At 40.1% G+C, this 12,872-nt stretch overlaps 1 protein-coding gene across 2 annotated transcripts in view; it reads left to right on the top strand.

Moving 5' to 3' along the window:
- Window positions 1–12,872, top strand: part of LOC116311206 (plexin-A1-like) — a 311,927-nt gene that overhangs the window by 270,529 nt on the left and 28,526 nt on the right. Inside the window, exons 21-23 of one of the 2 annotated variants that reach the window (XM_039604677.1) lie at window positions 5,153–5,301; window positions 10,568–10,665; window positions 11,035–11,193. In XM_039604677.1, the coding sequence (XP_039460611.1) occupies window positions 5,153–5,301; window positions 10,568–10,665; window positions 11,035–11,193 (406 nt within the window). The remainder of the gene's footprint in view (window positions 1–5,152; window positions 5,302–10,567; window positions 10,666–11,034; window positions 11,194–12,872) is intronic. The other variant, XM_031728256.2, reaches the window with a different exon arrangement.

Raw genomic sequence — 12,872 nt, forward strand, 5'->3', positions numbered from 1 at the left:
TCCTAGGAAGTGAAGCATGGCCTCGTTCCCACCCACCCTGAAAGCACCCCGCCCCGCCTGCTGCACTCCCAGCTGGCCTATAGAGGCAAGACAGCGCACATGGGTGGAGGAGCAGATGAAGTGGGCGGTCGACTATCCCTGTGATTGCAAAAGGAAGCGTATATGTGTGAGGTAGGCTTCCAACAGTCTTTTGGGGGGGACAGGACGTTTTGGATCAGTCATCTGTAAGAGGTGGATATCACACTGTACACAGCTATAGTGTACTGTATTAGCCATCATGCATACACACATTACAAACCTAACTGCTGACCAGGAAGCATCACTCTTAAGGTTCAAAAGACCAGGTAAAGAGTCCTGTGTAAAGTATATAGGCAAGAAAATGCAAATGAACTTTCAAACCAATTCATGGTAAGGCCCTGTTTACATGCTAGTTTGAGCTCACTCAATGCTGTGGCATTTTTACACTTCACTTCCCAGACTTTGTGTTGACTGAGGTCTTTTGTGTGTGTTTCTGTGTGTGTGTGTTTAATCAGAAACACATGAGCATTTTCCCAGGAAAGACAAAGACAGACAGTCCTAACAAAAAGCTTTATCAAAAAGGAAAGTTTTAAGCCTAATGTTAAAAGTAGAGAGGGTGTTTGTCTCTTGAAGTCAAACTGGGAGCTGGTCCACAGAAGAGGGGCCTGAAAGCTGAAGGCTCTGCCTCCCATTCTACTTTTAAATACGCTAGGAAGCACAAACAAGCCTGCAGTCTGAGAGCAAAGTGCTCTGCTTGAGAGATATGACTGCTATGAGTGTTACTATAAGATAAAATGGGGCCTGATTATTTAAGACATCATATAGGAGGAGGGCGGTTAAATTTGTTCTAACACAGACCATATGAAAAGAAGCTAAGATGGGAGAAATATGCTGTGTCTGTCTAGTCCCAGTCAGTAATCTTGCTGCAGCAAAAACTGGAGGGAGTTTTTAGGACAATCTGATAATAACGGATTACAATAATTACTGTAATTACAATTACAGGGTGTCTGTTTCTCAAATCCAAACTGGGAGCTGGTTCCACAGAAGAGGGGCCTGAAAGCTTAAGGCTCTGCCTCCCATTCTACTTTTAAATACCCTGGGAACCATGAGGAAGCTACTAGTCGGACAGCGAAGTGCTCCATTACCAGCAGTCCTTCTTTTTTAAAGTTTGCATAATGGACTAGGTGTGTTTTGGCTCCAATGGATAGCTCTATTTGGACGACACTACAGCTGCCTTCCTTGTTGTAGACAGAGATCATAATATATTGAAATATTAGTGTGATGTTGGTAAGCAAAAATATTCTCTCCATTTTTCTCATCACATTATATCAAGTGAAACATCCTGAGCACTCTCTTTGGCATGAGGCCCTCATTTATCGTCAGCTGCAGTAAACATTGTCTTCTTGCAGAAAAAAATACACTTTTAGATGCAACAGAGCAGAAAATTGGAACTGAGCTACATTTTTTATATAGATATAAAATATCAGATTATTTGAACACCATACCCTGCAGTCACAAAATCTCACAACACATTTAATAATAATAATAAAACAGCACAAATCAAAAAGCTATATTTTAGGTTGTCAGAATTTTACCTGTGGTTAAGTTAGTTCAGTCGGGACCACTAAAGTCAAAAGGAGATTAATATTTCTGCCTGCATTAATTTATATTTGGCAGCATGGCTCTGTTCTGGGACCTTCTCAACCTTCCAAATGTGCATATGTGGAAAACATTAGCCAGAGAGAGCAGCAGTTAGACTCAGCACAGAACACAGGAGGCATCAAAAACAAGATGTACTCACTGGCCAGGTCAGATCCCCCTTTTTTCCTTTTCTCAGAATAGCTTCAGTTCATCATTCTGCAGAGATTTTGGTCCATACTGACATGAAAGCATCATGCATTTTATTTATTGGCTACACATCCATGATGCAAATTTCCACATCATCCCAAAGATGCTCTGTTAAATTGAGGTCTGGTGGAGTGTGCAAGCCATTTGGGTACACTGAACTTATTATCATGTTCAAGAAATCAACTTGAGATAATTTGGGCTTTGTGACAAAGTGTGTTCTCCTCTTGGAAGCAATCATCAAACGATGGGTACACTGTGCTCATAGGGAGATGGACATGGTCAGCAGCAGCAGAAACCATCCCCAGCACCTTTACACCACCAATACCATCCTGAACCATTGAACCAGGCAGCATGGATCCATATATCCAATCGTCAACAAGCTGTCTTGACAGCGAATGCACTCCCAAATGCACTGAGTTGCTGCCATGTGATTAGCTGATTATATCTTTGCTTTAACGAGCAGTTCGGCAAGTGTACCTAATGAAGTGGACAGTGAGTGTATATGACATTAGGTCAGAGAGGATGAAGTGGGACGCTGGGGTGGATGTTGCAGATGGGCTGCATCTGTGGTCATTGCTAAAGAATCTTAAAAAGCGCTCTACATGAGATTTGCTGATTTGATATCTGGAAGTCATCAGCTGATGGCAGGTTGCCATTTAGGTTTGATGATCTGGTGGGATTACAGCTGAGCGTGACTTTGTGGCCTCTCTGAACAAACGCTGCACTTTAATTTTCATCAGTGAAAACCAACAAAAAAAGTTTCTAAATTATCTTCAATACTGATTTACAAAAAAAATCCAATCCAATATTCAGTCGGGATATTTCTATTAGCAACACTGACATTTTGTCTCTTGTGCTACTTGTGCTTGTCATATAACACACATTTTAGCGTGTGAAGGATGAGCATTTCACAAGAAATAAACACACTGCACAGTACAGGCTGATGGGTCCGTCATAGTTCAAGAGCCGTTCATGGCCGTGGCTGCAGCCGAGGAAAGGTTATGGCCCTGCTTTGAACTGCGCTTGAGGTTTTGTGATGTCTTGTTTTGTATCAGCTGATCAGGAGGAGATTTTTTGAAAGCGTATTTTCGCTAGGTCTGCCTGCTAAGATGCTTTTAAGCAGATTTACCCTTTGGCCAGTAAATAAGAGCCTGATTAATAGATAGAAGAGAGAAGAAGTGGAGTGGAAAATGAAGTGGGGACTTGAAAGAAAACCTACATCTAATTTGTGTCTCGACTATTTTTCAAGCCATTTTCCTTCCCTGTCTTCTTGTCACTCTCTCCTTTGCCTTTATCTTTTATGCTGCGTCTCCTGTTCTGCCTTTTTTTTGTCTTTTACCCTTATTCCTAATTACTTATACCCTCAATCCAATGTCTGCTTTTCATTCTCAATTCTTTACCGCCTGATCTTTCTTCGTCTTTCCCTTTCTTTCCTTCATCTTCTCTGCTTCCTCTCTTCTCTATTTCTCTTGTGGACCAAACAGTCCAATAACAGCTGGGGGAAATTATGCATGAAAACTCATCCGTTGCTCTCTTAATAATTATCCACTCATGCAATTAATTGACTTTCCTTTCCAGGAACTTTGTTTTCTGTCTCCTGTTTCTGCTTTTCTCTCTCCCCAAGCAGGATTTCCGTTTGAGATTCATTGTTTTTGGGCCTTTTTTCAGGATAAGTAAAGGCTGACATTGTCAGGACCAAGACTCCAAGGAATGGATTTGGTTAACTAGGTTTTTAGCCCTGTCTGCAAGTGAAATATATATTTTTGTGTTATCTTCAGATCTATGTATACCTGAATGCACTTAGTTACACATAGAATCATACCGTTATTTTATGCTTTCTCACCCACACATAATAACGTGCCCTAAACTAAATTGTTGATTGTGTATGTCTTATTATGACTTAGTGCCTGTATATTCTTCTGATTCTGTTATCTGCATTTTGGTCCTCATTTACTTCCTTTGCAAGTTCTTCTGTTTTAAATCATTGCTGACCTTTAACTCTCAATCCAGATGTCTAGCTCTTTTTCTAAGGTTGAGACTTTCTACCTGAAATCTCTGCAGCGGTTCTGCTGTCTTTCTGAAATGCTTTCCCTTCTTTGCCTCTGGCAGCCACCTCATCTGACCCATATATAGATATCTATAGCACAGAATCATCTGTGTGCACTATCCTTACACTCAGTGTTTTTTGATCACTGTTATGACTCTATCAGTTAGACTATTACATGTGTAAAGTTAGTCAGTTAGATTTTTACACAGTTTCTGTGCACCAAAATACCTAACAGTTTACCCTAGAACACTAATGGGAGTTTTGTAACACTATCCTTACAGGTGGGTGAAAATCACCTGTTATTAGTGTACTTTGATTAGAAGATAGAAGGACTTTCATCCATTGGCTAGGGCCAATATTTCACTTGCTACCAAACTACAGGTTAAGTTTAGTAGAAGATCCTGCTATAGGTTAAAATATATACTTTTACAACAGTTTTCATGAATATAGCTCACAGCCATCAATTTTATGATTGTTCACTCTTACAATAGTACAGTACCACTGGCTACTCGCTGTGCTTCAGTAGCAACATGATAATAAAATATTGTTTTCTTTAAAATACATACACATACATCAATACATATCCATGTAATGATGATAATAATTCTACATTTGGTGGTATAAAGTATGAGGATTATAGTCTTGGTGGCATTGTTGTTGAACAGCTCTAGCTCCTGAGATGTTTCTGTTGTCAACAAGCCAGGACCAATTAGCCACTGAAAAGTACATTTTAAGCTAATGGCTAAGGAACTGACTTTCCGTTAGCAGCATAAATTCCGAGTATGAATTTTACACTGTTCATTCAAAACATGTATTTGTGCTGTCTGAAATCTTTGTCTCCTTACAGTGAAATGTAATTTACATTCTCCCACTGGATATTTAAATAAACCTGTAGCAACATAAGAAGTTATGCTAGGTCCTTTAATTGAGGAAGCTAGCTTACTGTTTGACAAAAAGTCAACCTTTTCACTTCCATAACATTTGCTTTTACATTGCAAAATTATATTTACAAAAGCTTTGGTGTATTTCACTCATTGTGGCAGTTACCATGAAATGAATTGATCTTATTGTAAATTTCAACAGCTAAAGTGCTAGTATGGGTGAGCAGTTAAGAGTAGCTACAGAGACAGATCATTCGTTGTTCTGCTAACTGGGCAACTTAACACATGATGAAACATCAAGGCACTGCTGCTACTCGGTCATACAGATAATGACCAATTATCTCTTCTCCATCTATAGCTTTCGCCGAGCTACAGACAGACATCCACGAGCTGACCCAGGAGCTGGATGGAGCTGGGATTCCCTTCCTAGACTATCGGACCTATGCAATGAGGGTTCTTTTCCCTGGGATTGAGGACCATCCTGTGCTCAAGGAGATGGAGGTACGGGTCAGTACACCACCGACTAAACTTGAGACTGAAACAAACTAACAACGTATAATCGGCTACAGTAGAGGCTATACTAACAAACTAACACCCAACATGGACACATACAGCTGCCACTTTACTTAAAGTAGTTTACCTAGTTTAGCACTGACAAAAGTTTGCCCTAGAAGTATTCTGAAAGTTCTGTTTATCGGCATTAAGACTGTCCCACTAGCTTTCCTGCTGGAAACTTTTGTAGCCATTATCCCATGACGGGTTTCATCAAAGGAAGGACTCTTAAAAAGCCTGAGATGTAACAAGAACTGCAGACGCTGTACACCTTAAAGCAATCACATAACCTATATTTTACCTACTTCGTCTTAATGTATTCAGCTTGTCTCAATGAATGTGAATGAATTTTCAAGAGCCATAGTATCATCATTAGTCGGATCTCAAGGGACAGAAACTCACCTTATTCTTTTGATGTAGATAAAAAGAGTTATACAGTAAGTATTGCTTTGAATTGACTGAAAAAGAATGTTATGTAAGAGACGTTAAAAAAGACACAGGAAAGGTGAAGGGGAACAAAGCATAAAGAAAATAAGATTCACAGTTCCTAGGATTGTTGTTGGCATTATAAATCACTGTAAAGTTATTAAATGAACCAGTATATGCAAACTCCTTGCCAGCACAGCCAAATTGAAATAGTGAACCTGATTTATAAAGACATCTTACCGCTGAGACCAAGGGAAGGAGAATTAATAGTATGTCAACATAAACTACTCCCCTCCAAAACTAAAACCAGAGAGCCAAGTTTGCAATCAGCAGTATCATTAAGATGTAGAATCTGGTGCTGCTCCATTGGCTTTGATTGGAGCGCTGACTTTTTGGAGTCGAGGAGTAATTTGTTTGACCTTTTACAGCTTAATTTAATCGCTCTAATCCAGAACGTGGATTCATATTGTTAGAAAAAAAATCCCCCTGGGTGGTGTCATAGCTGTCACTGGTATCTCTTTTTTTATTCCTTTCTGTGATTCACCCCGAGTTATTTTTGAAAGACAACAATTTTGGTTATGAGCACAGACTATCAATCTGTATCTACAAACTGCAGATAATGTTAAATCTGAACGAACAGAGTCCTTAGAGCATCTAGAACAACTGGAATGTAGTAGTGGGAAATGTACTTACATTCTTTTTTTTCCTTCTCTGCTTTCCCTTTGTGTTTCTTTTAACAAGACAGTTTAACAAATCTAAATTAGTTCCAAGTCAGAAATTTAATTAGGTTGAAAATCACTTTCTTTTGTCCCAGTGTTATTTGTATTGAAAGAGCAGCCTAACATAGATGTTGATTAAATATTTTAGAGGGTATCTATCTATCTATCTGTCTATCTATCTATCTATCTATCTATCTATCTATCTATCTATCTATCTATCTATCTATCTATCTATCTATCTATCTAACTATCTGTGTGTGTCTGTCTGTCTGTCTGTCTGTCTGTCTGTCTCTGTGTGTGTCTGTATATATATGATTTGATTATATGAAATTATCTTTGGTTCAATACAGGCTTAACAGAGCATTTTATTAAGACACAGCAATGTGTTTCATTATGCCCATGATGGAATTAACAGCCGTTAGCTGTTATAATCCCTGGCAGTGAGGTTAGATGAGAGATTTGTCTTCATCAGAGCTTAATAAATCCAGGTATTTTGAAGGAAGCAAACCAGATCCAAAATGGACTCAGTTATTGGAACCTAGCCCCTACACAGATTGCACTTTGCTACTATAAGGGCTAATATTCCAGTGTTTCTATTTTTCACTCATGGACTGTCCAGATCTGGAAGTGAGGCCATGCCAAAACCTGCATTCTTTCTCGTGATTTTCTTTCTCACATTTCTAAATTATAGTGAACATATTGATTGACAAGTTCCTGCCATAGGAGTGTGTAGAGTCCTTTGTTTTCTATATGAGAGCCACTCCTCCCATCGCAATACACCTCGATGACAAAAGTGCTCAGCTTGAGGCTTCTCCCCAACATTTCACCATAGACCACAGTATAAAAGATGGACAGTGACATCATCTGCTGTTTTCTGAAGTCCCGTTCAGAAACTTTAAGATGAGGATTTCTGCTGTTGAAGATAGGCGGGTCTGACTGTGAATCGACTTGTGATAACTAACGACTTTTCAGTCACAAGTCATCAGACCATGGATAATCCTCAATTTTTATATTTTTTTTATTTTAACATGTCCCAAATTTTAGTCCATAAACTCAACAGGAAAGCATTTACCAACATTAAGGCAGAGGGCTGTGATCCCATGGACCTCTATAGCAGTGTTTCCCAACCTTTTGGAGCCACGGCACATATTTCACATTAGAAAAATCACACGGCACACCACCAAACAAAAATGTCACAAAAAGCATATTGATCATTTTTCCCCGCTCACCAGGCGTAGTGGAATTGGCTCAGTTTGTCCCCAGTATACCTTTTTTGCTTTCTTCTGACCACTACTCATGCTAGGGCTTTCATCTGGGTCAGAAGTTTCTCCTGGACTCAGGTCAGACTGACTACTTTTTCTTTTCAAATATTTATCTATTGCTATTACGCGCTGCGTCGTCTCACAGCGTGACTATTATGTAATTTCTTCTTTGTCTTCTTCTGTTTTACTGGCAGTTGACAACCCATTTAATTAGAGCAGGTAGTTGTACTGGCCTCTAGTGGAGGAGAATGTAATTGTTCTGCCCGTTACTTACGCTGATCGCTTAGAGTACTAATCAGGTGGAACCAGATAATCTTCCACGGCACACCTGATCATTTCTCATGGCACACCTATGTGCCGCAGCACAGTGGTTGGGAAACACTGGACTATAGGACCAGGAGTCTTTTTGCAACTTCTTGGAACAGCTATCGCCATCTGGTGGTCAGCCAGAATGCAGGAATGCAGCACATTGGCTTCATTTTTCCAACGAGGAAGTTGCGTCTTTGTTTTTATACCGTCTGTGGGCTCAATGGGTGACAATCAGTGGCAAAATCCATCTTTTATATACAGTCTGTGGGTTTTATTTTATTTTTCTTCATTAGAAAAAAGGCCTAGTCTGTTTGACCAACCAATCAGCTGTATGGATATATTATCATATGAGGATGCAATAGCTTCCAGGATCTCGACAGAATATGGAAAAGTTTATATTTGCATAAAATTAAGAACTCAACTTTCCCCTGCTGAGACAGTCTCTCTGAAAGCAGCTGTCCTAATGTGATTTGTATGTGTATGTATGCTCATCACAGTTAGATTGACTGTACATTGTTTTACATCACAAACAGAACATGTTTTTCCATGATCCAAAATCCCAAAAGTGTGAGTACACCTTTAACTTTGGGTGTCAGGCAGGCACAGAGGTAAAAGGTGCTTACGTACTTTATTGTTATGTCTAGACTTCCTTCCGTAACCGTCTGTATTGCCCCCAGGGGTTGCCGCTGTAATCCAATGACTTGGGTAAACCAATGCTCCTAGTTTTATTGCACTGCATGACTGCTCTCTCCCCTAAGCTTGACAGCCACGTGACACACCTACACACACACATCCAAGCATACACACACAGTCTTGCAGATTTGTGAATCTACAAACCTTAAATCTATCTTGGAAAACTTGGTGAAGACCCTGCCTGCGCAGTATGTACATGCATCTCCATCTGTCTAATCTCATTCTATCTCGCTCACACTCCCTCTTTTTTCAAACACACACACACACATGCGCACACATCGCACTCACTATCCACCCTGGAGGCCGAGAATCTCATTTAGCACTTTACAGAGAGGCCCAGACACTTTATTATGGCATGTCGGAGGAGAGAAAGAATAGATGTTACAGTGGTACAAAAGGATGATGACAGAAAGCAGGAGAGAGAGGGGGAGTGGTAGATGTGATGTGTGTGTGTGTGTGCAAGGATGACACACAAAACCAAAGAGAGAGGGAGAAATTAAAACAAGACAGAGAGAGAGACCAGTGATGTGAAACAGTCAAAAATAAGTGCGAGAGAGAGAGAATTAAAGCGATGAGGAAGATGGAGCGAGTGAGCGTCAGGAAGGCGTCTTCAGGGGGTTTCGCGTGTTGTTGATAAGTAGTGACAGGTGCCAGCCAGTGGAACAAGCAGGGTGCACCTCTGTACCCAACCCTGACACACACACACACACACACACACACGTACACAATGCTGCTATGCCCTAATGCTTCATCCTTCCTTGTACTCCTCTCCATCTTTTCCCTCCCGCTCTGTTTGACAGAGGACTCCCTCTCATGCTCGGCTGGTTCAGGCCGGTCTGATTAGACTTTCGACATTCTAAGAAAGTTCCTTGAACAGATAAAAAGCCAGAGTTCCCCATGTGACAGCGGGTTATTAAAAGATTCAGTTAAGGACGTTTAAATAGTATAACACATTCAGCCCACTAGCAGGTGTGATTATACAAAACAGGTAGAGTTTAACCGCTAACTCCGCAGACAGAGATAACGCGTGAGATGGCTAAAGCTCAGGTCCGTAAATTCAAATTCTCGTCCTATCGATATTCAACTGGAGGATGCTTTGAGCCACGCACACACACCCCAGACCCCGATGTCAAGAAGACAATCGTGTCAAAATTGTCCGCTGAAATCATCTGAAGTGGAACACGCCGCACGGCAGCACAGCAGGAGAGGAGAGTAGCCAATCAGTCTTACCTCGCTGTTTAACAAGCCAATCTGAGCTCATCATATGTCTGCTTGCAGACGTGTTCAGAATCTCTCTTGCCCCGAATGAGTCATAGATTTATTATTTGTACTGTGCGTATCGCAGTCCTTTGTGATATTGTTGAAGAATTGGACGACTGAAGGAATCCAAAGCTTAAGGAGTCCTATTATGCTTATTGGTGATTGTATGTTTTCCTTTTTGGACTACTAGAGCAGCTTTCAGTGTTTCACAATTCAAAAATAGCCCCGCAGTGCATTCACTGTCTGAAACAAGCTGTTTCAGCACCCCTTCCCTTTTAAGCCAGCTGCTTTCTGATTGGCTGCCCCTCGTCAACACAAGACTTAGTAGGTTCGGGGAGCTTCTGTGCTCACAGATGTCCCTGGGACCATATAAGGAATATTCACTGATATCATACAGATCTACTAATTTTAAAAAGTCTTGGAATCAGAGCAGCGTGAAGCCTGAGCCTTTGCCTCACCGCTATTACTTTCACGTACCTCTGACCTCATTATTTGAAGTGACCTCTCATGAAGCAGCCCTTTAACCCTGTCCACAACACCCAACCTCTCCAGGTCCCTGCCAATGTTGAGAAGGCGCTCACCCTGTTCGGCCAGCTGCTGACAAAGAAGCACTTCCTGCTGACGTTCATACGAACCCTGGAGGCCCAGAGGTTTGTCGTTATTTACTTGTTTATTTCATATGTGTTGTTCCATTTTTGGTAATATGGTGGGAACGTGTGCTTTTACAAACATGAATGCTTTGCTTGGCATCAAGAGAAAAAGAAAAGAAAAGCAAAGGTATGTTTATGAAAGCAGTAACAAATTTTAGAAGCTCTACAATTACTGAAAGGCACTTAGCCAAATGTTTTATGACTAAACAGACTTTAATTAAGATAAAATGTGCATTAATATTTAAATGAATTGCTATGAGGTTAATGGTGCGTACGTATTTCGAGGAACAGTTCAGATGGGGCCAAACAAAAACAAGGTCTATCACTTGTAAAGGATCCTTTTTTAAAAAATGTTGAATGTATTTGTAGGTCATTTTCAATGCGGGATCGAGGCAATGTGGCATCTCTGATCATGACGGCCCTGCAAGGGGAGATGGAGTATGCCACCGGGGTCCTGAAACAGCTGTTATCCGACCTGATAGACAGAAACCTGGAGAGCAAAAACCATCCCAAACTGCTGCTAAGGAGGTGAGGAAGTAAAGCCAGCATAAACATATTATTTAAAAAGGGATATCTCTTTAATGTTTATGTTTTCTTTTGTCTAATTTTACTTTTCAGACTCATTTAAGTATTTCTAAGTATCAGTTTATATCAAACTTTGACTGCAAATGAACTGAATCTATATTTCTGCTCACTTTGCTCTTAAAAATCATCATCATCCAGCAAAGCAATATTAGCACAAGTTGGAAAATCTGTGGATCTCTGAACTAAGTGTTCAGTTTTGACAGTGCACCTTCTGAAAGCTGGAAATCAGCAGAACACCACAGGTTAACGTCTTAACCTGCAGGAAATTGTAGTTTTTAACCAGTCATGGTTAGCTAGCTTTATACACTCACGCACCACTTTATTAATGCTGACATGTAATTCTCACAAATATCTGATCACATGGATCAGCTCAGAGCGCTTAGGCATGTAGACAAGGGCGAGACGACCTGCAGAAGTTCAAAGTGAGCATCAGAATGTGGAGGAAAGGTGATTGTGAGTTTGAGAAACTGCTGATTTGCTGGGATTTTCCCACACCAGCATCTCTCTGTTTACAGAGAACAGTCCAAAAGCAAGAAAATATCCAGTGAGCGGCAGTTCTCTGGGTGTACCAGATGTATGTGCAAGTTCTTTATCAAAATGGTGATATTTTTCATTCTGAAATAGAACTACTGCGATCCATGAATGTTCATGGGCTGTTTTACAAAAATGCATGATTGATTCTTGATTAAGATGCCAAATGACAGATATTTACTTGCATTCTTAAACAGAAAATTAGTTTCAGTGGTTAAACGTTATGCTTGATTAATTTCTGACTTCTCAGAGAAGTTTCAGTGTGTCGGCTCAAATTTGGGTATAAAGATGTGAATTGAGTAGTTTTCAATTTTAAGCAAGTTTTTCGCAAATATCTAAAATATTTGTGTTTTCTTGTTTCTGTGACAGATGCTCTAATCAATTTGATAAGCACTTTATTGTCTACGGGGATATACTTTTATTTCGTTAAACCGTTTTTAGAAAAGACTTACCAAAAAAATCCTCATGTCCATGTCGTTTTTTTCGGACAATTCTTTGGAAATCAAGAGCAGCTCCTTCACTCCAACCAGACTTAAATACTGCTTTTGTAATGAGTACCATATGATGTCATTCTTTCTGCAGAGAGTTTAAACGCACAGCCAATACAAAAATGCTGCAAAAGCACAAAAACACAGGGGAGACAGAAAAAATGCCACAAAAGAAACAAATGGAAGTTTTGGGGAAGACAATAATGTGACGGACCACCTGCGGAAGTGAAAAGCTAACAGTGAGCAACTTAAAGGCTTATAGGATCTACGATACTGTATCAATATTATATAATGCGAACAATCTTTTATCTCCGTCACACCGCGATGAATCCTCCTCTTCTTTTAAGCGTGTCTCGCTGCGATCCTTTTGCTTTCTGTCACTTCTGCAGCGGTTCCGTCACATTTTTGTGTCCCCAAAAACACTTCTGTCGTGTTTTATAAAATGTTTTTTTCATTGTTTTTTATTTAACTTCTGTTGTGTTTCGCATGCTTTTGCAATGTTTTTCTGTTTGCTGGTGTTTTCTTAAGTTGCAGTACAGATTTGAAATTTTCCATGTAATTCTGTCACAATGTAATAATGTAACACGTTAAATTTAATGGACT

This window comes from Oreochromis aureus, linkage group 20 (assembly GCF_013358895.1).
Source record: "Oreochromis aureus strain Israel breed Guangdong linkage group 20, ZZ_aureus, whole genome shotgun sequence".
Classification (NCBI taxonomy): domain Eukaryota; kingdom Metazoa; phylum Chordata; class Actinopteri; order Cichliformes; family Cichlidae; genus Oreochromis; species Oreochromis aureus.